At 42.3% G+C, this 13,777-nt stretch overlaps 1 protein-coding gene across 2 annotated transcripts in view; it reads right to left on the bottom strand.

Moving 5' to 3' along the window:
- Nucleotides 1-642: 642 nt before the first annotated feature.
- Nucleotides 643-13,777, bottom strand: part of Mapre1 (microtubule associated protein RP/EB family member 1) — a 32,038-nt gene continuing 18,903 nt past the window's right edge. For both annotated transcript variants that reach the window (XM_021149380.2, XM_021149389.2), the window contains exons 5-7: nucleotides 12,070-12,191; nucleotides 7,797-7,949; nucleotides 643-5,976 (exon numbers count right to left, since the gene is read on the bottom strand). In XM_021149380.2, the coding sequence (XP_021005039.1) occupies nucleotides 5,920-5,976; nucleotides 7,797-7,949; nucleotides 12,070-12,191 (332 nt within the window). In that variant the 3' untranslated portion in view covers nucleotides 643-5,919. The remainder of the gene's footprint in view (nucleotides 5,977-7,796; nucleotides 7,950-12,069; nucleotides 12,192-13,777) is intronic.

Below are 13,777 nucleotides of genomic sequence, written 5' to 3'. Positions count from 1 at the left end.
ACACCACCACCAAAGCTTCCTTCTTGGGCCTAAACAGAAAACACGAACGCATCTAAATCAACGCACCCAACATACTGCTGGATAGGAAAGGTCAAGGGAAGAAAGCCATCAAAACAAGGGGGTAGGCACAAAAATCCTTTCAGATAGATTTTTTCTTTAGGTATGAAGCTAGAATTTTTTATTTTTATTTACCTTGCAGGGGGTGGGGCAGAAAAGTGGAGAACTGACTCAGAGGTTAAGAGCAGATTGTTATTCCAGAGGACCCAGGTTTGATGCACCTACATAATAGCTCATAAAAGTCTCTCAATTCCAATCACAGGAAATCCGCTTAATGGCCTATTCTACTCTACCTCCTTGGGTACTCCATGCACATGGTGCAGACATATAAGTAGGCAAAACACGCATACACACTAAATAAGGACTGTGTGGCCTGTGTGTGTACAGGAGCGCTCAGGTGGGCTCACGTGGAGGTTAAAGGGGAACTTTCAGGAGCTGGCTCTTCCCTCCACCACAGGTCCTGGGGCTTGAGGTCTGGTTGTCAAGAGTTGTACAGCACACACCTTTCTTTACCTGCTGAGACATCTAATCAGCCTGAAACTAGAGATTTTTTTATAGTGAAAAACCCCACAAAATTAATGTTTCTTTTTTTTTTTTTTTGGTTTTACTCCTACAGAAAGTTGATTTTTATGACTGTTTCTAATTTTCCCATGACACACACTAACTTAATGGTAGGGTTTTTAAAAATTATATCCTATTTTCACTGACTAAACTATCGGTATTTAACATAGCTAAAATGTGCTAGGACATAATTTCCTCCTTCTCTGGAAGAAACTGGGTGGGAGGAGAAATGGACTTGGTTACAGTGTAATCATTTTAGGAAAAAGTTCAGAAGAGTCAAAATATAATCAATAACAAGCTTTTTTGTTTTTTGTTTTTTTTTTGGTTTTTTTTATGTGGGAAAGCATATAGAAGGAAAATCTAGATAAGTCTCAGCACAGTGATTCAGAAAAAGTTCAAAGCCAACCTGAAAAGGATTCAGATATTACAACCTAGAGAATACTTTTGAAAATATGATCTCATCCAAGGGCATGCTGATCACCAAAAGGGCCCTCAGGCAGGCAGGAGCCACAGCAGACCCAGACCCTCACAGACACGTCTTCATTCACATTCGGCAACACCAATGCCAAAATCTTTAACATGCAAGCCAGGAATGATGGTGCACACCTGTAATCCCAGTACTTGTGAGCTCCAGACCAGCCTAATCTGCATGCCAAGTTCCAGGTCAGCCAGAGCCACATAGTGAAACCCTCTCAAAAATGAAATAAATTACTGAGGTGTGAGGTGACACAAACTTGGCATCTATACCTGTCTGTATAAAAATAAAATAAAATAAATAAACCACATAGCTTATCATCCTCAAAAGCAGTTACAATTTTTCAAAATAAAACAACACTTGTGGGGCTAACTAAATATGTGGCTTGGCTGATATTTGCTCAGCAGATATGAAGGCCTAGGTTTGATGTTGGGCATGGTATATACCTAGAATATACATAGTGGGTTCAAGGCCAGTCTGGAATAGATGAGACTCTGCCTCAAAACAACAAGATTTAAGGCTCTGGATTAAGGAGATTAGAAATATGTCTCTAAGGTTAGACCCACTCACCTAGACAATCAAGTTAATGAAGCTACCTGGCAACAATGTGACCAGAAAGCCCCTAAGCTACAAGAACATTAAATCAAAGAGGAGAGAAAAACATTGACCTTCACAAGTTACAACCAGGCAGCACTAAAGCCATCTAGGTCAAGGGTCAATCAGTTCAGTAAAAGCACAGAACCCTCCTGGTCTTTGAGAAAATCCTACCTACCTAGTTAGAGCACAACTCAAACACTATCTAGAGGCAGTGAACATAATGAAGATACATAAATATCATGGTGTTCAGTTTTGAAATTTTATGACCTATGAAGAGTTCAAAGGTATGATGACATCATCACTCACAGAAAGTAACAGAACAGAAAAATAACAATGATCACAAGCTATCGTTTAGCTTGGCTGAGAGCACTTCCTTTTGCTCTCCCTGCTGACAACAGTGAGATTTGGGTCACACACACACTAGCAAGCTAATCTGGCCAGGCTTGGCAGGCTTAAAGCCCACGGCCTGATTTGTGAGCTAAGCAAACCATGAATTAGGGGGAAATCACCCAAAAGGCTCGTCACACTGACACTGCTGTAAACTTTAAAGGAAAGCTCCCCTGAGGAGACCCATGGTCACAGCAAAAGAAAATTGCTTCTGTCCTCACTTTACATCCTAGAGGACAACTCTTGAATCATGGATGGTCTTTTTAAAGCCAGTGAACTGGGAGTCAACAATTCCTCATTTGCACGAAACCCAGAATGTGTTTAGCCCTTCACCTGGGAACAGCAGGATGAAAGTTGCCTGAACACAGAGGAGCTAGATGCCACCAACCACCAAGCTGAGAGAGAGCCAATGAAGAACTCAGCACTTCACTTCCAAAATACCCAAAGTCGTGCCCTGAATTTTTAGGGCATAAAAAACATGTTCTATGTTTTTTTCTAATCTATAACAACTTCTGGCCATGAAATAATGTCTCCTGTTTCCAGACAACAGTTTCTGCACTTGGCCTTTTAGTTTCCTCTGATTCTAAAAAACATGCAGAGTGGGAGGCCCTTCAGCCAATATCAGAGCCCTTGATTTGCAAACAAGAAAAAAACAAATAAAACAAAGTAAGAGGTGGATTAGAACCCTCACATCTGATGTCTCACTGACACACTAAGACTTAAAGTTTCATCTAGGCAGGGCCCAGGTCTAGGCCACCTAAGGGGCATATTAAAATGCAGATTCATAATCTCCCAACTCAAGAACTTCCAGGGCTGGGCAGTGGTGGCGCACGCCTTTAATCCCAGCACTTGGGAGGCAGAGGCAGGTGGATTTCTGAGTTCGAGGCCAGCCTGGTCTACAGAGTGAGTTCCAGGACAGCCAGGGCTACACAGAGAAACCCTGTCTCAAAAAACAAAAACAAAAAACAAACAAACAAACAAAAAGAACTTCTGGGAATGAACTTCTAAACATTCTACACCAAACAATCTCCCAAGAAATTGGGAAGCAATCCCATCAATTTGGCCTGAAGAACCTATCCTGAATCCAAACCTATCTGCAGTAGCCTGTTCCTCTACATACCACAGACCTCGCCAAACAGCACATTCAGGGTGCACCATCCCCCTAACCTGAATTAGTCACATTAAGGCTTTATACAGCTAAGCCAGGTCAATGGATACAGTCTCCACTTCACCTCTTACCTAATAACTTCTCAGCTAACAGCACACAACATACATCCCTTCAGGGTTTCTTCTTAAAGATGATGAATGCAGATGGTGCCAAATTATTCCCCAAACTGGTAATGATTCTGGATTGAATCATGCCATCAACCTCCAGGGGCAGCAGAATATAAACTTCACAAAAATCACTAAGTTCCACTTCCACAACAGCCAGAGTACTGTACATGGTACTCTCAAGACTTGCACAACAGCCAGAGTACTGTACATGGTACTCTCAAGGTCAGATAAATTACCTTTCTGTCTGTCTAACATTTCAAGACACAACAACAGGAGAGGATCATATTTTCAACTCATTTTCAAAGGTGTAGGACTTTATAGAACAGTTTTAAGAAGCAACAACTTTACTCTCCAGTTTAAGAATGTACTAACTGACTTTGTAAATGCATTTTCAGGACAATGAAACAATTACCTCCAATTAAATCATCTGCCAAACACCGGCCAGCTACATTCCTAAGAGCCTTAAGCAACTAGGTCAGGCTTTCTGTTTCTGTGAGAAAAACCTTCTCAGGGTAACAGAAATTTAAAGCAGTAGAAAACTGAAAAATGTAATGTGATTTAAAAAAAAAAAAAAGAATTCAAAATAATCGATTTTAAGCCAGGCACAATGGCACACACACATAATCTTTCAAGAGAATGAGGAAGGAGGACTGTGACAAATATGAGGCCAATCAGGACAACAATACTAAAAGCCCTGTCGCAAAAACCAAAAGGAGGGAGGAAGAGGAAAAGGAGGAAGGAAGGGAGAAGGAGAAAGGAGGATAGAGGAAGGGAGAGCCAGGTTAGTTAGCTTGAGAAAAGTGAGGGGTTTTAAAGATTAGTCCTACTTAAGACGGTGGGAATCATTTCTCAGCCTCTGTCTAAGCTCAGCCAAAGATGGATGCATAGCTATCTTACCTCTAGAATTAAAAGCTTATACCCAAGGCAAGACACATTTCAGAAGACAGGACACTCTTGAAATACAGAATTTTATTTAAAAACTGTTTAAAGTAGAAAAAAACCCTGTCAAGAAAGACCAGGTGGAAAATGGGTTCCCAATAAAATGGAATTTGGGGGCAACAGAAGTCTGAAAGGCCACAGAGGAGAAACAGCACCGCTGTTGTTTGAACAATGGCTCGTTACTTGCTTTTTGTTTTTGTTTTGTTTTTTTTTCTTTTTTGGCATTGTTAATCACTGAGCCTGGATTTTCCTCTGAATTCCACAGAGCATGCACTACATAACATTCTGTCATAAAATACCTGTTTTCTACACACAGCATAAGACAAGCTACCACCAGAAACAAATCAATACAAACACATCAGGGGCTGAACAATCTCAGTAGTGGGTAACACATTTTGCAGAGTTTGCCAAACAAAGGAATTGAATAGGCTGTGGGTAAAGCAAATGAGGGAGAATTAAGGAATGAAGTATTTTAAATATTAATATTTCAGTCACGGTACTGTATATTCTTTAAAAAAAAAAAAACATTTTAACATTTAGTAACACACTAGAGAATTTTATCTCCAAGAGATTAGTGCACTGGCAAAGTACTCAGGTGACAATGGGGAGCAGTGACCAGCAGACAGCGAGCACCCTAGCCTCACAGAGCCAAGGTGACACTGGCCTTCACTGATCACTCCTTTGCCAGAGGTCCAGCAAGAACTTGCAGCTCGATCACCTGCCTGCTGTAATTACAATGCTCAGCAGCAAACTTAAGGAGCCAGAGGAGTTTCCAGAGGTCACAGGGAGCAGAAAGAGAACGTGTAACTGTAAACTTAAAAGACAGTGTGCTGGGACTCCACCCCCATTCAAATCCCAGAGACGTGGGCAGGTCCCAGAAACACAATACAGAGGAACTTGAGAGAGTTTGAAAAGATCCAGAGGACTGCTCGATGGGAAGCTGAGCTCTTCGCCCCTCTAGTCACCCAAGCAACCATGCTGCTTGCTTTTAGAGCAGGGGTGCAACTGGTCAATGACACAAAATGGTTTTACAGAACTTTTCAAACTTTACTTCTGGGCCAAAGTCGACATCTATAAGATTCAAGCAGCCTTGAAAGGCCTACAACAGCAGGTTCCAAAGGGTCTAAAGTCTGCCCTTCCTTCCTTCCCAGACATAATGTCAGACACATAAAATCTCCTGTCATGTTACACTGTATATTTTGAAATATGGAAGCATATTTTAAATACTCTTAAGGCATTTATTTATTAAAACGTTCTCTGCCAGAATTTCACATTAGCTTAGAATTCAATTCAGTCTTTGCATTTCTGAGGTTGTCACCTCTTGTATTATAACCCCCCTTCTCCATCAGTCAGTGTGACCAGCATCCACATGAAGAGCCCCATGGTTGGCCTCTTGTTCCCCTGGTAAACCAACTAGATGTTAATACTGCTCTGCTACAAGGCAAAAGCTCCTAACTCAAACTCATCGGAAAAGGTGAGACTTCTGCAAAGTGCACTTTGAAGAAGAGGTACTTTTTGCTTATGAAAAGAAACCAGTGAATCCTCTAAGATTAATAAAAGGGAGTATTAACAGTTAAGCACATGATTTGGAGTGAAGACTTGAATGTTGCTCTGCTGGTCCAGGCTGCTTAATACTCTTCTTGTTCCTCCTGTGGGCCCCCTTCATCAGGTATCACAAAGCCTTCCTGAAATGGGAAAATGAAAAGAAAGGAAAGCTATCATTCAGCCGTGCCAGCTCCTCCCTCGCCTCACTGACCTCACAATTTAAGCCTCACATGTAGGCAGTCCTCCCTGTCGCCCACACACCTGGCACTTAAGCATGACCAGGTGGCCACTACTGTATTCTTTAGACAAAGCATCCATTTCTTTTTTGTTTTGATTTTTGATATAAGGTCTCCCTACACAGACCTTGCCTAGCCTAGAGCTCAATTAAATATAAACCAGGCTGGCTTCAAATTCACTGTCCTGCCTCTCCGGCCGCCTAAGTGCTGGGTTTAAAGGTGTGTCCACCACACCCAGCAACAGCACCATTTCTTAATGCCAAAAACTACGCACAAATGATTCTCATAGCATTAAGAAGCAGTGAATATTTATGTGTCTAAATATATGTTTAAAATGTGTATTCCCTCAAAATATCTTTAACTCCAAGTCCAGGAATGGTGGTTCACACCTGTAATACCAGCTCTCAGTAGGCTAAGGTAGAGGATGGTCATGAGGCTGAGGCCAGTCTGTAGTTACAGACTTGAGTTCCAGTGCAGCCCAGGGTAGAATGAGGCCATACCTCAAAAAATTCCTAACAGAGGTCCAGTAGCAAAGCACTTTATCATACACAAGACAGAGCTGGGTTTAATCCCCAACTGCATAAACAAAAACATAAAAAGTCAACTGCATTTAAGGAAGCAGAGTAGCATATACATGTAATCAATCCCAACCTCAGGATGTGCAAACAGGAGTTCAAGGCCATCCGCTACAGACTGAGTTCAACTGCAACCTGTTATGAAAGCCTTGATCAAAAACAAAGAAACCTGAAGTTGACCATCAAATTCAGTATCCTAACCTGAGTGCCACAGCTCATACCTGTAACTCTAACACTTGAGGGGCTGAAGCAGAGGGACTGCTAAATTTAAGGTCAGCCTGAGCTAGCTAAAAAACAAAAGGCTTATAGGATTCTGCCCATATTAAGTCTGCCTTCAAGCATCTTTGTCACACTAAACACAAGTATTGAACCAAAGTACCAGCAACAGTACAACAGACTTGGTCCAGTATCAATGAGGGCTGGGAAGCCAAAAGCAGGGCAGACTCGGGGCCCCTCCCCCTGCTCACTATAGGACATACCGCACAGAATGGCCACACTGCTCTTCCATAGAAACACATCTAGATATGTCTTTTCAACTAAACGTGTATAACTTAAATCAGCTGAGATGTTCATTATTGAACATGAGTAGACACAGACCTTGCATAATTACAAGTACTGTTAAACAGTAGACACGGCCAGCCAAGTATTAAATCCTAAACATAGGGTGAAGAAAATCAGTCTTTTCTGATGAACTAATATCATGATTAAAAGCTATGTAATATAGATGAATCCAAAGAAAATCACAAAGGAGTCAGGCAAGCTCCTGGAAGGAAGAAGCAAGGCATACGTTGGTAGCTATGGGCACAAACATCAAGGACAACAAAATGCCAGCGGTCCTAATAAGGGCAACAACACCTCCAGGTGGAGTGCCAAGCTGCAAGCGTTGGGTGGTCTGTAAACTGTAGAAGCTGGGCAAACCAGCCACTTCCTGAGCTTGCTGTTTCCTCAGGCAAAGATATAGGGACTCCAGGCTAGCTAGGGAAGATGTTCTTTGGCTAACGTAGCTAACTTAAAGATGAAATTTTCTGGTAAACCCTACACTGGAATACAGGTCCCAGCACAAAGTGAACTAAAATCAACAATGTTACACTTCTTTCTTAGGTGGCAGAATAGAAAGAAATTCTCTCTAGAGAGAATGTAAACACGTACATCTGTGGCATAAAGAATATCTACAATCCTCTGCAGTACAGGGTCGTTTTCCCCCTCGTTCTCCTGGCAAATCAGTTCAATGTTCCTTAGCTTTCCGAAGTAGAAGTCTCTCTCCTTCTCCAAGTCTTCAACAGTAAGCTTCAGTACTTTGACCTGTACAAGATATTGAAAACAGTGAGCACTGGTGAGCCAATAAAATATCAAACCCAAATAATGTGGGTTTTGATCAAAATAAAACATAAGCAAAATTCCAGTTCAGTTTAATATCAATTTTCTTCAGCCGCAGATAAATAATATATACTAGTTCATGGCAGCCTTGACTATGAGTTCCCAAGAAAGGGCAGGCTACAAGACCACACCTTAGAGCTGAGCGTGGTAATATATGCCTTGAATTCCAGCTCTCTCACGGTAGAGGCAGGTTGAGCTCTGTGAGTTTGAGGCCAACCTGGTCTACATAGTGAGTTCTAGGACAGCTAGGGCTATACAGACAGGCTACCCTAGGAAAAGAAAAAAAGAAAGAAAGAAAAAAAAAGCACACCTTAAACTATTAAGGAGCTTTTCTCTGAGATGGGAACAAAAAAGGGGAAATTTAAGGCTGAGATGGAAATAGAACCCACAACCCAGCTTAGCAAGATGACCAACAATCATAACTGAGTCCTTATCAGGAAGCTGACAGTCAATCAAGTCCAAGACTAGCTACATGTAGAGAGCTCAGTGGGTTAGGAGGGGTTCTAATCGCCCATAAGTTCCACTAGAGAGCTTTGATTTCCACAAAGACACTATTAAAAATTTAAACTAAGGGCTGGAGAGTTGGCTCAGCCCTTAAGAGCACTGACTGCCCTTTCAGAGGTCCTGAGTTTAATTCCCAGCAACCATATAGTGGCTCACAACCATCTGTAATGAGATCCAATGCCCTCTTCTGGTGTGTCTGAAGACAATGATAGTGTATTCACATACATAAAATAAGTAAATAATTTTTTTTCTAAATTAAATTAAGAAGTAAATCTTGCCAGGCATGGTAGCACACACCTTTAATCCCAGCTTTCAGGAAGTAGAGCCAGTTGGATCTCTGAGTTCAAGGCCAGCAGCTTGGTCTAGGTAGTGAGTGTGCCCCCCCGCCCCCTGGCAAAATCTGCCTCAACCAACTTTGCAGGCCCAGGGCCTGAGCTGCCCTTTACCAAGAGATTGCTCCCTATATAATCCAGACATTCTGTGCACTTGGTCTCTCTCTCCCTCTTCCCCCTCTCATTCTCCTATTCTCATTCTCTTTTTTACTCTGTGTGTGCCCTTTCTCTTCCCACCCCCCATGGTGACTCCCCTGGCCTCATTCCTTGGGGCCAGTGAACTCACCAGAGAGCAGCTTCCCAATAAACTTGTCCTTAATATATTCTAATCTGACTTGAATTGGCTCATTTCACTGATGGATAAATAACCTATTAGTGAGTTACAGACCAACTTACCAATATACACCAGAGCTATATACTGAGATCCTATCTCAAAAAATAGATGATCAGTCAATAGACAGACAGACAAGATAGATAATAAAATAAAATAAATAAATCTCGTGGCTGGAGAGATGGCTCATTAGCTAAGAGAACTTTGAACTGTTGCAAAGGGTATAGGCTTAGTAGTTCCCAGCACCAACATAGTGACTCACAACAACCTGAAACTCCAATTCCAGGGAACAGTCTCTACCACTTCTGTCCTTCTGTGCACACAGGTGATGAACAGAAACCCACACAGGTACACACAGTAATTCCAGAACTTAGGAGTTAGGCAAGAGGATGCCTAGTTCCAGGCCACTTAAGCCACACTCTAAAAACTTTTTTTAAGTAATCATCTCCAGGATTACTTAATATGTGATCCTTACACATCAACCAAGGATGAGTACTACAAGGTAGTTAGTGTAGAATACAGTGCTGTTCTCAGCCTAACAAACCTATCTGGATCCATTTCTCCTGTTTATCAATAGCTAAAAATTCAAATGCTTTCAAGACAGTCAGACAGAACATGTAACAGAAAGGGGTTCAGACTCTGGTAACCTGAAGAGAGCTCAAAATCCTTCCTATTAACTTTTTTAAAAATGTATTCAAGTCAAGAGCCAGGTGTATTGGTTAACATCTATAAACCAAGAACTTAGGAGGCTGAGGTCCAGGGTAGCCAGGACTACATGAAACTCTACCAAAACCAGAAGGGGGTGGGGTACATATCAGACCAAAGTGTTTCTGCAGCAAGTACAGAGAAGCAGGGTATGAGTATATGATCCTCACTTTCCAGGATCAAAGAAGAAACTGACTGGTTAGCAGAAAGTCAGCCTCCCCACCTCCTATACCCAGAACTGCCCAGAGCTCCGAGCTTTCTCTTCAAAACCAGAGCCTGCCCAATCTCAATTACTGAAACCTATGGTACTGGCCACCCAACACCCTGGTTGCTTGGCAAGAAAGGAAGTTTCCCCAGAATTTAATTGTATATGCCTCTGCAGTAAATAGGGCTCTCACTTTCTATTACCCTTATCTAGGATTGGATCACAGGCTAACACCAAAGAAACTTTCTCTAACCTCAAGAAACCTGTTTAGGCCCAAGCAACATCTTCTATGCTCTGAAATTCTCTCCAAAGTTTACCATCAATTTTCCCAGAGCAATGATGATAAATACCAATCTCCAATGCTGGGTGCCCCAGAAAAGAAAGTCAGGGAGGGTACCTCAGAAAAGTGAGAACCTCCTCAATTTGCCATTAAGCACAAAACCTAGGCTATGAAGCCAGATACAAATCCTAACTGCACTGTGTTCATCTGTAAAACCTCCCAAGGTGGCCAAAAAAGCTGTAACGAATTTAGTGTGTGGCATGAGCAACTATAAAAATATTAGGTAGTTTCTGTATTTCTGGCCACTCTTTATGCTCCTCTATTTTTCTCTACAACTGCGTCCTCTAGAGCAGTGCTTCTCGGTCTTCCCAATGCTGCAGCCCTAACACAGTTCCTCAAATTGTGGTGATGTCCAGACATAACGTTATTTCCACTGCTATTTCATAACTGTACTTTTGATGTTATGAACCATAACGTAAATATGTTTGGAAACAGGTTTGTCAAAGGGGTTGTGACCCACAGGTTGAGAACCCCTGCTCTTAAAGTTTTAGGGAAGTTTCCTTTTTCTTATTCATTTCTTATTTCTCACAAGCCAAAAAGTTCTAATCAACATGAACTTCTAAAGGACCCTGCAGCATCTACTTCATTCTATCCAGATTTCAAGAATGTCTTTTGTCCAGTGGCACTTACCTCAGTGGAGTCTATACCAAACCCCATTCCATACATCTCAATTACTGTGAGCAAAGATTAGCTCCAACCAGGGATGATGGCACACATCTGCAGTCTCAGTCTTTGGGAAGCAGAGGCTGTAGCATGGCTACAAGTTCAAGGCCAACCTAGTCTACATAGTACAACCCTGTCTCAAATAAACAAACAAACATCCACCTACAAATGATCAGGCCCTCCTCACACGTGAGGTGGTTAGTCGAGAGGCTGACTGATAACATAAGTGAGGTAATGGCGAAGCTGCTCTCAGTTCCTCCTGTGTTCTCAGTTTATCATGGAGGTGACTGTCTAGAATGCAGGGTCAATTCCAGCCATGGGGCTTCAGCTGACCACTCTTTGAGCTCTTGTATTTTTTAATCTGCAACTGCTTCCTTTGAAGTTTTAGGGAAGCCCCCTTTCCTCCAAGACTCTATGCTTCACAGCAACAGTGCCTAGCAGGTGACTGAGTCAAAATAATCATGCAAAAGCAATGAACAAAAAGGATCAATGGTCCCCATTTTGTTTTTCTGATCTACTTGCAGTCACTGAACTGTGAAGAACTGAACCAGAAGATCAGCAGGCCTTTCCTAGCACTTCCATTCTCAAGCTTCAGAAAGCAGCTTTCTGTTATCTTTCACTCTCTGAATTCCAGAGACCCTGAAGGCATTCCAACAAGGCTCAAAAACTAACTATGATCCACACTGGTCCACACTGAAGCTAACTGCCTAGAACTCCAGCACCAGGAGATCCAATGGCCTCTGCACACATATCAGACACATTCACTTGATTTCCAGACAGATAACAGGTTTCTGTGGTACAAGGAAAACCTGACCCCTGTTCTATTAGCCACTGCTCACAGCCCACTCTGAAGCCAAAGCTCACACATGTCAAGAGATCATGTATGACCAGACAAGCAAAAAGGCCTTGCCTTTATGAGGGAAGCGAAGACCGACAGTGACAATGTGAACATATGAGGGGCATACCTGCTGCATCAATTCAGCTGCTTCATCATCTCCATTGCCCACACCAGGATTCTTTCGCACCATTCCGGGGCCAGCCTTAGGAGCTGCAGTAGTCCTCTGTGTTGCAATGGGTCTCTGTGGGGCTGAAAGAAGACTAACCATGTTAGGAGAAATGTCAAAAACTAACTAATACACAAAAAGCAAGAAGTCAGTGATCAACTAACAACTGTCCACAGATAGGTCAACAAAGGTAATCGATACTAGAAAGCCCAGATATAAACAGCACAATACCCCCAACACATTTGCCCAAAGTAGTTTTTGTCCTGGCAGTAGACTTAAGTAATAATTCTGGCAGGCTCCTTCATGCTAGGGATAATCTTCCTGTGAGATCTTCACTCTGCTGCAGTGAACAAAAAGTACAATCATTCAGGTATAAACAACACTGATGGACCTTAACTCAAGCAAGGTAGCTTCATGGATCAAAGGCAAGCCCTGTATCAAGAGCAGATCAAATCCCAGCTGGTACTGCAGTGCTCTGTGCCCCATCGGGAAAAGTAGCTCCCTCTAACTCATCACCTCAGACTCACTGGACTACGTAAGGGAAGGAGCTCACAAAGGCTAGGAGCAGAGCCCACCCTTACTGCTAGAACTCAGAGCCTATCTCTTAGATGTCCACAGGCCAGGAGAGATGTACAGGTCTCTCAGCGTTTATAGCCAAAGGCAGACAAAACAGTGACAGAAAAGGATCTGCAAGTTATGTTATGTTAATGAGAAAGGGCTCCACTTCAAGATAAATGTAACACTCCTCACTTTGGTTACTCATCCAACAACTCTATAAAACACAGATACTATGTATGCCAGGCTGAGAAATCACTCATCTTCCTAGCACCCCAAAATCTATAACCACACACCTTTTTGTTCACAGTCATAGGCATTTCCTTTGAATGAAGCTCTCTGGTACTTGCTTATCCTGAACACTGAATGTTTACTGCAAGACTCAATTGTTGGTAGCATCTAAAATATCTATATCCAAGATTACCTAGATAGTCGCCACTTCAACAGCTAAGGAATAAAAAGTATACATTTCTGAGGGCAATCAGAACTTCCTGTTGGTATGGCAATAGCCAGCAGTTTTGTGAATACTTTCATGTAGCCCAGGAATATACTCTGGGTATAAACTCTTGGGTATTCACCAATGAGAAATGAAAATGTATTCCACACAGAAACTATACCTGAACCTTCACTGTAGCATTAATCATGACAGCCAAACACTAGCAACAACTCAAATGGACATCAACTGACAGATGAGGAAGTCCACACAATGGAATATTCAATAAAAACAATCAAGTACTAAGCTAGGCTGCTTGGGAGGATACAGCAAGAACATCACAAGTTCAAGAACCCATTTGAGCATTTCTAAGATCCTGTCTCAAAATTCCAGGGACGGGGGAGCCTGGTATACTTCACAAGTACACAATTCCCCTACCCTGTGTGAGACCCAGGTACCTGGGGAAAGAGAGGACAGACACACAAGAAAAAAGTATCAGCTGGTGTAGTGGTGGATGCTTCAATCCCAGCTTTGGGACACAAAGGCAGTCTCATGAGTTTGAGGGCAGCTTTGTTTATCTAATGAGTTCAGATAAGCCAGAGCTACATAGTGAAAACAGTCCTCCCCATCCCCCCAGAAAGCTATAGCACAGATGGACTTTACATCATTACGCTAAGGAAG

This window comes from Mus caroli, chromosome 2 (genome assembly GCF_900094665.2).
Source record: "Mus caroli chromosome 2, CAROLI_EIJ_v1.1, whole genome shotgun sequence".
NCBI classification, from domain to species: domain Eukaryota; kingdom Metazoa; phylum Chordata; class Mammalia; order Rodentia; family Muridae; genus Mus; species Mus caroli.
This window is presented reverse-complemented; position numbering and strand designations above follow the sequence as displayed.